Source organism: Bos indicus, chromosome 4, assembly GCF_029378745.1.
Source record: "Bos indicus isolate NIAB-ARS_2022 breed Sahiwal x Tharparkar chromosome 4, NIAB-ARS_B.indTharparkar_mat_pri_1.0, whole genome shotgun sequence".
Taxonomy (NCBI): Eukaryota; Metazoa; Chordata; class Mammalia; order Artiodactyla; family Bovidae; genus Bos; species Bos indicus.
In genome coordinates, this window is record NC_091763.1 from 8,018,589 (window position 1) to 8,030,648 (window position 12,060).

Below are 12,060 nucleotides of genomic sequence, written 5' to 3' on the forward strand. Positions count from 1 at the left end.
TGCTGTTAAAGTTCTGCACTCAATATGAAAGCAAATTTGGAAAACCCAGAAATGACCATGGGACTGGAAAAGGTCAGCAGCTTTCATCCCAAAGAAGGGCAAAGCCAAAGAAGATTCAAACTACCATACAATTGTGTTCATTTCACATGCTACAAGGTAATGCTCAAAACCCTTCAAGCTAGGCTTCAGCAGTACGTAAATAGAGAACTTCCAGATGTACAAGATGGATTTAGAAGTGGCAGAGGAACAGAGATCAAATTGCCAACATTCATTGGGTCATAGAAAAAGCAAGAGAATTCCAGAAAAAACACCTACTTCTGCTTCACTCACTATACTAAAGCCTGATTATTTTCTTGGGCTCCAAAATCACTGTGGACAGTGACTGCAGCCATGGAATTAAAAGATGCTTCCTTCTTGGAAGGAAAGCTATGACAAACCTAAACAGCATATTAAATAGCAGAGACATCACTTTGCTGACAAAAGTCCATATAGTCAAAGCTATGGTTTTTCCAATAGTCATGTACAAATGTGAGCTGAACCATAAAACAGGCTGAGTGCTGAAGAACTGATGCTTCCCAACTGTGGTGTTGGACAAGACTCTTCAGAGTCCCTTGGACAGTCAAGAGATCAAGCAAGTCAATCCTAAAGGAAATCAACCCTGAATATTCATTGGAAGGACTGATGATAAAGCTATAACTCCAATACTTTGGCCACCTGATTCGAAGAGCAGACTCATAGAGAAGACCCTGATGCTGGGGAAAATTGAAGGCAGGAGAAGGGGGTAACAGAGGATGAGATAGTTGGATATCATCACCAACTAAGTGAACATGAGCTTGAGCAAACTCCAGGAGATGGTGAAGTCTGGTGTGCGGCAGTCCATGGGGTCACAAAGAGTTGGACACAACTTAGCAACTGAACAACTACAATGCCTTCCTATTTATCTGTAAGATAGGAGAAGGTGCTAAGAATTGCACTCATTAGTCATTCAAGTAAAATCACCAACAGGTGTACCTGTTAAGGTTTGTATCAGCACGTGTTGTGTGTGTAGAGAGAGGACAAGATGCAGGACTCTGAGTCCAGTGTAGTAAACATGTGTGAACATGAACTCCAATGCCTGTTGGCCTAGGGAGAGCCAGGTAAAGGCACAAACTTCTCTAGTTCAACGTGAGGAACCAGTTGTTTCTTAATGATCCCAGATTCCTAGAAATAGCCAGGAAAGATGCAGCCGAGAGAGGACAGGACAAACAGTGTTCACAGCGAGGAGACCTGAACCCATGAGACATGTGGAGGATGCAGACCCAAGCAGCTCAGCGGGCTCGGGGTGGAGAGGGGTGACTTGGGCGCTGGTCAGGGACCAGGCGCAAGGGTGGCCAGGTGTCACCACCAACGTGACCCCATCCTGGAGGTGACTGAGGGCTCTGAAATCTTGGACGCAGTGAATGACACTCAGAGGCTTTCATATGAGATCCACACAAAGGGCTCCAGAATAAGCCATTGTTACCTAACAACTATTCTGTTCTCAAGACTTTGAGGTCCTGAAAACCCTTACATGCCTGAACCTTGGGACTTTCCAAACGTGTCACTACCCCTCCTAGAAAAAACTAATCTCCTCTTCTCTGAAAAAACCCAAACAGATATTGTCCTGTCTTATTGCTCATCTCTCTCAAGTGACTACTTCTCTCTCCAAGGTCCTCGGTGTTTGCATAAGTGCCCTTCCTGCCCCACCCTCTTCTAAGAAGGCATTTTCTCTCCCAAGTGCCTCTCTGCCTCTCCCCACCTCCATTAAGATGGTATGTAAGCCCCGGATTCTAACCACCTCCTAAGATTGCATTTTTCTCTGAATTCTCCCATACACATGTAAATTCAAATCTGTCTGTTCTCTTGGTAACCTGTCTTTTTAATTTGCAGTCTCCAAGAATAGAATCATTGCCCAAAGAAGGGCAATGCCAAAGAATGTTCAAACTACCTTACAATTGTGCTCATTTCACATGCTAGCAAGGTAATGCTCAAAATCCTTCAAGCAAGGCTTCAGCAGTACATGAACTGAGAACTTCCAGATGTACCAGGTAGGATTAGAAAAAGCAGAGGAACCAGAGATCAAATTGCCATCTGTTGGATCATAGAAAAAGCAAGAGAATTCCAGAAAAGCAGCTACTTCTGCTTCACTCACTATGCTAAAACCTTTGACCGTGTGGATCACAACAAACTGTGGGAAAATTCTTAAAGAGATGGGAATACCAAACCATCTTACCTGTCTCCTCAGAAACCTGTATGCAGTTCAAGAAGCAACGGTTAGAACCAGACATTCAACAACGAACTGGTTCAAATTTGGGAAAGGAGTACACCAAGGCTGTATATTGTCACCCTGCTTATTTAACGACTTCCCTGGTGGCTCAGATGGTAAAGCATCTGCCTACAATGCAGGAGACCTGGGTTTGATCCCTGGGTTGGGAAGATCCCCTGGAGAAGGAAATGGCAATCCACTCCAGTACTATTACCTGGAAAATCCCATGGACAGAGGAGCTTGGTAAGCAACAGTCTGTGGGGTCACAAAGTTGGACATGACTGAGTGACTTCACTTTCACTTTCTTTATTTAATTTCTATGCGGAAGACTTAGCAACTGAACAACAACAAGAATAGAATCTAAATGGATAGAAGTTTTTCTTCCCCAACATGTGATCTGTGCACAGAGGGTGAGCAGAGATGCAATCACAACAGGAAAGTTTGGTGCATCCTGGATCCAGGAGGTGAATCCTAAGGGCTGGAAGGTGGCATTCAGATGAAGCTGTAAGGGATGCCTGTGTCCAGTGGATTTGCAGGGAAGGAAGGCCACATGATGTACCAACCTGAGTGTTTCATCAGAGGCGCCGGCTTCCCATACAAGATGCCCACAGGCATCACCCAAGGTGGAAGTGCTTGTGGACAAGGAGAAGGTAGGAATTAGGGATTGGTTGCTGGGGAAGCACTGACTTTCAACTCTTGTCATTCACAGGTCTGATCTAACTAGGGTCAGCAGGGCTCAGGGTGATAGTATGCTCACTGGTCAGTGGTCCAGTATGGTCAGCTGGTACAGGGCTTCCAGAAGAGCCGATGGCTTTCCCACAGCGGGGCGGGCTCCATGGGTTAGACCCTGCACCTGAGGATGTGGTTGTCCTGGAGTCAGTTTTAGAAAACATTTCTTCTAACATTGTCCCAAGGGCTGCAGGTGTTCTGAAGACGGCCCCTCTCACTTTCTAGGAAACCTCTGTTCTCTAAACAGGAGGGTTCCACTAGATTCCAAGCCCAGAGGTCCTGCCTCCCAGAGACCTCAGAACCTGGCTCTGGGCTCGCAGGTCCCAGGCTTTGCTGTGAGCAGGAGGGTTCCTGATTGTCATTGTCTCAGTAATGTCGACTCTTTGCCGACTGCTAGGAGACTCAATGGACCCAATGCCAGGGGTGCGGAACCTCTGAACACACCAGGAGCCTTTGGTTAAAGCAGGAGCGTTTACTACTGGTAACAAGCAAAGAGAGAGGGAGTTAGCCCTCAAAGCGCTGTCTCCCCCAGTAGCAGAATGGGATGGCCTAAGCCAAGGGTGCACGTGTGTTCACCAAAGGGCACGTGTGTTCACCAAAGGGCATGTGTGACCTTCCCTGTAGAGTGGAGTCCTAGGTGCCCTTGCCCAGTGGATAACACACTCCAGCATCCTGTGTATGTGCAAAACCAGCAGCAATCTTGCCCGGAGAGCAGAGAGTTTAGCACTAAGAGGCAAAGTCACTGTTAGGAGAAACAGATGGAAACTGCTCCTGCTGGCCAGGCACCGCAGTAACCATCTGCCGAGAGTTATTTTATGACAGGAGGTCCTGGTAAGGTACAAAGAACAAACACCACCCACCAGAAGAATTCAGGAAAGATCAAAGGCGACCCCACATCTCCCACCGACCTCCCAGAATCCTTCTCATTGGAATCCATCTTGGGTGAGCAAGGCGTGCACCACCAGGAAGGACTCTGAGTCAGAATGACTGGCCAAAGACACCCCGGAAACTAAACCTATCACCATAAAACCCGAGACTAGGAGCCATCCAGCAGAGTAGCTCTCCTGGGTTCCCTCCCTTACCCTGCTGCTCTCCGCCCAGGCGCCCCTTCCCAATAAAGAAAGTCTCTTGCTCTGTCAGCATGCGCATCTCCTCGCACAATTCATTTCTGAGTTCTAGACAAGAGCCCACTCTCGGGCCCTGGAAGGGGCCCCCTTCCTAAATCCGCTTTAGGTTGACAAGATCTAGGCACCTGCTGAGCACATCTCGGGGGTCAGCACAGGTCAGCATCACCATTCCTGAGGCTCATCTGCTGGTTGAGCCCTTGAGTGGGTTTGGGCAAAACAGCTCAAGAATGTTCTCCAGGATGATCTTTACCTCTGGAACAGAACTGGGGTCTTTATGACTGCTTTCTGGTCTTTGCTACAGTGACTTCTCGTGCCTGAAAAGGGTTGCTGGTTCCCTCCCTTTTTGTTCTTTTTAAAATCATTAATTGCTCAGAACTACTCTTTGTTTCTATTGCAGCAAAAATAGATAGGAAGTTTTTCTCTCCTGAGAACAAGGAAAGTAAAGGGAGCAGTGAACAGGCTAGAGAGGAAGCAGAGTGCCGAAAGAGTTCATCACTCCTGGCTCTACTTTAACTGCAGAGAATCTGTGCTGCCTGTAACGAGATTTCTACTTCACAAAGCCAACCTACCACCCTTAACTCCATAAACTACGGCCTGCAGGTGCTTACATTCCCTGCGCTCCCATGCAATACATCAACCCTTGTAGCTTTCTGCATTGCAGAAAGACAGTTGCAGGCCAATAAACTGAAAGTGAAAGTCGCTCAGTTGTGTCCAACTCTTTCTGACCCCGTGGACTATACAGTAGGAAGTCAAGAAACATCTGGAGTAACAGGAAAATTTGGCCTTGGAGTACAGAATGATGCAGGGCAAAGGCTAACAGAGTTTTGCCAAAAGAACACACTGGTCATAGCAAACACCCTCTTCCAACAACACAAGACATAACTCTACACATGGACGTTCACCAGGTGGTCAACACCGAAATCAGATTGATTATATTCTTTCCAGACAAAGATGGAGAAGCTCTATACAATCAGCAAAAACAAGACTGGAAGCTGACTGTGGCTCAGATCATGAACTCCTTATTACCAAATTCAGACTTAAATTGAACAAAGTAGGGAAAACCACTAGACCATTCAGGTACAACCTAAATCAAATCCCTTACGAATATACAGTGGAAGTGAGAAATAGATTTAAGGGACTAGATCTGATAGACAGAGTGCCTGATGAACTATGGATGGAGGTTCATGGCATTGTACAGGAGGCAGGGATCATGACCATCCCCAAGAAAAAGAAATGCAAAAAAGCAAAATGGCTGTCTGAGGAGGCCTTACAAATAGCCATGAAAAGAAGACAAGCAAAGGCAAAGGAAAAAAGGAAAGATATACCCATTTAAATGCAGAGTTCCAAAGAATAGCAAGGAGAGATAGGAAAGCCTTCCTCAGTGATCAATGCAAAGAAATAGAGGAAAACAACAGAATGGGAAAGTCTAGAGATCTCTTCAAGAAAATTAGCGATACCAAGGGGACATTTCATGCAAAGATGGGCACAAAGCTAGTGAAGGTGATGGAATTCCAGTTGAGCTATTTCAAATCCTAAAAAGATGATGCTGTGAAAAGTGCTGCACTCAATACGCCAGCAAATTTGGACAACTCAGAAGTGGCCACAGGAATGGAAAAGGTCAGTTTTCATTCCAATCCCAAAGAAGGGCAATGCCAAAGAATGCTCAAACTACCACACGATGGCACCCCATCCCAGTACTCTTGCCTGGAAAATCCCATGGACAGAGGAGCCTGGTGGGCTGCAGTCCATGTGGCCGCAAATAGTTGGACACGACTGAGCAACTTCACATTCACTTTTCACTTTCATGCATTGGAGAAGGAAATGGCAACTTACTCCAGTGTTCTTGCCTGGAAAATCCCATGGACAGAGGAGCCTGGTAGGCTGCAGTCCATGGGGTCGCAAAGAGTCGGACACGACTGAGTGACTTCACATTCACTTTTCACTTTCATGCATTGGAGAAGGAAATGGCAACCTACTCCAGTGTTCTTGCCTGGAGAATCCCAGGGACGGGGGAGCCTGGTGGGCTGCCGTCTATGAGGTCACACAGAGTCAGACACGACTGAAGTGACTTAGCAGCAGCGGCAGCAGCAGCATGCTAGTAAAGTAATGCTCAAAATTCTCCAAGCCAGGCTTCAACAGTACCTGAACCGTGAACTTCCAGATGTTCAAGCTGGATTTAGAAAAGGCAGAGGAACCACAAATCAAATTGCCAACATCAGTTGGATTATCGAAAAAGCAAGAGAATTCCAGAAAAACATCTACTTCTACTTTATTGACTATGCCAAAGCCTTAGAGACAGGAATACCAGACCACCTAACCAGCCTCCTGAGAAATCTGTATGCAGGTCCGGAAGCAACAGTTAGAACTGGACATGGAACAACAGACTGGTTCCAAATTGGTAAAGGAGTCTGTCAAGGCTGTATATTGTCACCTGCTTGTTTAACTAATATGCAGAAGACATCATGAGAAATGCTGGGTTGGGTGAAGCACAAGCTGGAATCAAGATTGCTGGGAGAAACATCAATAACCTCAGATATGTGGATGATACCACCCTTATGGAAGAAATCAAAGAACTAAAGAGCCTCTTGATGAAAGTGAAAAAACCAAGTGAAAAAGTTGTCTTAAAACTCAACATTCAAAAAACTAAGATCATGACATTAGGTCCCATCACTTCATGGCAAATAGATGGGGAAACAATGAGAGACTTTATTTTCTTGGGCTCCAAAATCACTGCAGTCATGAAATTAAAAGATGCTTGCTCCTTGGAAGAAAAGTTATGACCAATCTAGGCAGCATATTAAAAAGCAGACACATTACTTTGCCGACAAAGGTCCATCTAGTCAAAGCTATGGTTTTCCCAGTGGTCATGTATGGATGTGAATGTTGGACTATAAGGAAAGCTGAGCGCTGATGAATTGATGCTTTTGAACTGTGGTGTTGGAGAAGACTCTTGAGAGTCCCTTGGACTGCAAGGAGATCCAACCAGTCAGTCCTAAAGGAGCTCAGTCCTGAATATTCATTGGAAGGACTGATGCTGAAGCTGAAAACTCCAATATTTTGGCTAGCTGATGCAAATAACTGACTGGTTGGAAAAGACCCTTATGCTGGGAAAGATTGAGGGCAGGAGGAGGAGGGAACAACAGAGGATGAGATGGCTGGATGGCATCACCGACTCGATGGACATGAGTTTGAGTAAACTCCAGGAGTTGGTGATGGATAGGGAGGCCTTGTGTGCTGTAGTCCATGGGGTCGCAAAGAGTCAGACATGATTGAGTGACTGAACTGAATGACTGACTAACTGGAATATACAGTCCATGGAATTCTCCAGGCCAGAATACTGGAGTGGGTAGCCTTTCCGTTTCTACAAGGGGTCTTCCCAACCCAGGAATTGAACCCAGGTCTCCCACATTGTTGGCAGATTCTTTACCAGCTGAGCCACCAGGGAAGCTCATAACCCAGAGACAAATGGACCCAATTACCAGGCAGCCTGTTGCCAGCTGTGACTGTTTTGAAGTAATGCAAGAAGGCAAGACCTTCATCACTGTGAGCCTTATCATCTATCCTAGACGACGAGACCCAGGCTCTAAAGTCTCTCGGTTCCGCTAGAAGCGGGGCATAGTACTTGAGGTGCTAGCCTGCTATGTTCTCCCCCTTGCCCAGCAAACGGGAATAAAGTCACTTCTATTTCCTCCAAACTGTCTCCATCTTTCTATTCAGCATTGGTGGAGTGGGAGCCAAGAGCTTGGCAACATTTCCACATGAGATACAGGAGGCTATCAGTCACCTTCTTGCCAACCATCAGTGCAGAGAATGCAAAGGTTCTGAAATTCACACTCTGGTTCCTAACTGAGGGCTGTCCAGAGAGTGTTTCCATTTCTCCACTGCCTGTTGTTCTTCTGTGAGACAGGATGTAACCTAGTTTGACCCCACCCCTTCCTTACAGGGGCTTCCCTCAGATCAGTTGGTAAAGAATCTGCCTGCAGTGCAGGAGATCTAGGTTCTATTCCTGGGTCGGGAAGATCCCCTGGAGAAAGAAATAGCAACCCACTCCAGTATTCTTGCCTGGAGAATCCCATGGACAGAGGGGCCTGGTGGGCTACAGTCCATGGGGTTGCAAGAGTCAGACACGACTTAGCGACTAAACCACCAGCACCACTTCCTTAACTGGGTCCTCACTCTAGCTCTGCTAAATCCAACTTGCAAAATCAAAAAGCCCTCCAGCTGGCAGCTGGTTTTGGTTTTCTTGTTTTGTGTTTGTTGTTGTTCTGTTTTATTTTAGTTTTAACCTATTTAATCCAACTCAGACAGGCGGATTACTTTGGGCATATAGATTAGTGTGTAAACGTTTATATATTTTTTTTGAATGAACATATTTCAAAAGCAAATGTGTGTGTATATGAGAGGAAGGAGGGAGGGGAGACAAGAAAGATGTTCAGGGTTTGTCTTTCATGGTTTAGTTGCTAAGTCGTGTCTGACTCTTGTGGCTCCATGGACTGTAGCCCATCAGGCTCCTCTGTCCATGGGATTTTCCAGGCAAGAGTACTGGAGTGGATTGCCATTTCCTTCTCCAGAGGATCTTCCGGACCCAGGGATCAAACCCAGGTCTCCTGCATTGCATTCTTTACTGACTGAGCTATGAGGGAAGCCCTTTATCTTTAGGAAGCAGAAAAACTGAAAGTTTCACTTTCTTGTTGTATATTTGTTCTGTTTAAAAAAAATTTTTAATTTTAGGACAATGAGAAAGTTCACTTGGACAAAAGCCAATGTAAAGAATAACTACTTTGTTTCAACTAAAGTGCTACTTCAATGCCTACCAGAGTTGAGAGTACTGGAATAAAAAATATAATTCATGTCTGATAAACCTGTTTGAATTAGTCTGCAGTCTTCAAGCGAATGCAGAAAGACAACTAAAAGGTCAGTTTGGCCTCTGAAAGGTGGGGCCGGAGGAGGGGGGTGGAATTGACCCAGAAGTGGGAGAGGGGGCCCTCTGCTAAGAGTCAGGCAGCCCGAGAGAAAGGCAAGGCAGTCCTGGGAGGGGTTGGCAGGGTGGGAAACCCACTGGGCGATGGTTCTTTCTATTCAGGGAAAGTGCAAATCTTTTAAAAGCCAGGGTCACAGCCAATGAATGGAATCAAAGGTCTCTGACCCGGAAACACAGCAAGGCGGGGTAAGACTTGCGAAGGGAGACCAGGGCAAGGGGACGGAGAGGCAGCCGGGAGGACGGAAAACAGCCGAAGAGTTCAGAGCGCAGAGTCACTACGCCTGGAGCCAGCTAACAGGATATGGCCCCATTCCAGCCTGGATTTCAGAGGGGGTTTCTCTGCAAGTCACCATCAGCCGGGAACTGCCCAGGGCAGAGCCGACCTCTGGCGAAGAAAGCGAAAGACGGCCAGGGCTGGGAAAGAGCGGGTAGGAGAAGGCTGCGGGCGGGGACTCTGACTTACCTGGACACGCCCAGACCCCAGAGCTGGGGAGGCGCCCCCACACGCCCGTCTTAAAAGCAACCGGCCGCTTTCAAGAGCGGCAAACAGACCCGCTCCCCGGTGCAAATCATATTTGTCAGGTACTTTAACTGTGAAGTTTTCTCTTTTGACCTGCCGGACACCTTGACGCCAGTATTTTATGCTGTGACAATCTGTTGGCTCAACGCACACACTTGGGTTCATTTTAACTCTGAAGGTCTGGTAACAGTCTTTCTCCAAAACGTCGTCCCCTCGCGAGAAGGGGACGCTCCAGGTGTCCCGGGACCTATCTCGTTCGGTTTGGACTGCGCATCTCATGCACCGGGTGGACCCAGCATCTTGGCGGAGCCCCGACACCCCAACGGCGGAGGCAAAGATGAGCGCCCTCCATCCCGCACATCCTCCCCGCACACTTTCCCGTCACGTCCTCCCCGCGCGCTCTCCCGTCACGTCCTCCCCGCACATCCTCCCGGAGCATCCTCCCCGCACACCTTCCTGTCACATTCTCCGCGCGCGCCCTCCCCGCACACCCTCCTGTCACATTCTCCGCGCGCGCCCTCCCCGCACACCCTCCTGTCACGTCCTCCGCGCGCGCTCTCTCAGCACACCTTCCCGGAACATCCTCCCCGCACTTCCTCTGCGCGCGCCCTCCCCGCACACCCTCCTGTCACGTCCTCCTCGCACGGTCTCCCCGCACGGTCTCCCCGCACCTCCTCCCGGGGCATCCTCCCCGCACACCCTCGGAGCACGCCCTCCCCGCGCTCGCTCCGCGCACTCGCTCCCCGTGCGCTCTCCCGGCACATCGTACCCGCGCACCCTCCCCGCCGATGGCCCTGCGTCCTCGCACCGAGTCGCCTTACCGGCAGGGTGATTCCCGAAAACTGGACTCCGGCCACCGAGGCTCCCCGCGCAGAGACTGCCCGACCTGTGCCGGGAGGTACTGGGGAGCTGGTGGAGTCAGGCCTCCCGGGGGTCCCCGCCCGCCGGCCCGCAGCTCCTCCCATCCCGGCGCCCCCGCCCCACCCCCGGCGGGTTTCCTGCTGCGCAGCGGGCGACGGCGAGTGACCGGAGACCAACCGCTTACTCATTAAGCCACTCGTCCCGCCCACGACACCTCCCTGCGGCTTCTTCCCCTCCTGACAGCAGAGACTTAGGGGACAGAGGTGACCCCCCGAGGTCACCGCTCCGGCCGGAGCCAGGGTATCTGCGGGAACCCACCCCGAGTGCAAGCGTGGGGCAGGCGGATTGTCTGGGGCGAGTGCCAGAGTTACCGGTGTGGAGCTAGCGTTGGGCTGGGGATGAGAGTGGGCCCCACAGGCCAAAGGTGGTCCCCTGGGTCTCTCTGGCCCGGGTTCACTCTGGGACTCGCCTGGTCCTAGTAGCGCCCGGGAGGGCGGGAGGAAATGACTCATTCATTCAGAGCCACCGGCTGAGGCAGCGGAACTGCCTCCCGGCCTCCAGCCAGGGCAGGCGGTCCTGCCAGTCCTGTCACTAGGGGACCTGAGAGGCACCCCACCGCCCCGCCCCCCCAGGAGCCCCAGGCCTCTGGGGAGTGCACTCAGTGGCCTGCTATCCCTGCGAGATGAAGTCCTTTTCTTTCCAACAGGCTGCACTTGAGCCAGAAAACCAAACACCAAGGACTTAACAATCTGTTCAGTTCAGTTCAGTCGCTCAGTCGTGTCCGACTCTTTGCGACCCCATGAAGCACAGCACACCAGGCCTCCCTGTCCATCACCAACTCCCGGAGTTCACTCAAACTCATGTCCATCGAGTCAGTGATGCCATCCAGCCATCTCATCCTCTGTCATCCCGTTCTTCTCCTGACCCCAATCCCTCCCAGCATCAGGGTCTTTTCCAGTGAGTTAACTTTTCACCTGAGGTGGCCAAAGTATTGGAGTTTCAGCTTTACCATCAGTCCTTCCAAAGAAATCCCAGGGCTGAGCTCCTTTAGGATGGACTGGTTGGATCTCCTTGCAGTCCAAGGGACTCTCAAGAGTCTTCTCCAATACCACAGTTCAAAAGCATCAATTCTTCAGCGCTCAGCTTTCTTCATAGTCCAACTCTCACATCCATACATGACCACTGGAAACACCATAGCCTTGACTAGACGGACCTTTGTTGGCAAAGTAGTATCTCTGCTTTTCAATATACTATCTAGGTTGGTCATAACTTTCCTTCTGTTAAGTTAGAACCTGGTAAATGTGACACCTGGAAACAAGTTGTCTCCAGCCATTTCTAAAACATACAGATGAACCCAGTCAAGCCTGTTTCCTGAGTCCAAGCTCACACTCTGCTTGCTGCAGGACAGGCCAATGAGAGAGGAGGTGTTGAGGCAAGGAATAGGACTTTATTTGGAAAGCCAAAGCAGACTGACCAAGAAGATGGCCAACTCACGTCTCCAAATAACCATTTTGTGGGGGCTTAGATGCCAGGTTCTTTTACAGAGCCTGTGAGAGAA

The 12,060-nt window shown here is 49.3% G+C and overlaps 1 protein-coding gene across 2 annotated transcripts in view; it reads right to left on the bottom strand.

Moving 5' to 3' along the window:
- Nucleotides 1–10,995, bottom strand: part of UPP1 (uridine phosphorylase 1) — a 28,447-nt gene extending 17,452 nt beyond the window's left edge. The window contains exon 1 of one of the 2 annotated variants that reach the window (XM_019959652.2): nucleotides 10,874–10,995. Coding sequence is in view for 1 of the 2 variants with exons in the window: in XM_019959651.2 (XP_019815210.2) it covers nucleotides 10,463–10,606 (144 nt within the window). In the remaining variant the exon portion in view is untranslated. Of the gene's footprint in view, nucleotides 1–10,462; nucleotides 10,616–10,873 lie in introns of those variants that run through there. The other variant, XM_019959651.2, reaches the window with a different exon arrangement.
- Between the last annotated feature and the right edge of the window lie 1,065 nt (nucleotides 10,996–12,060).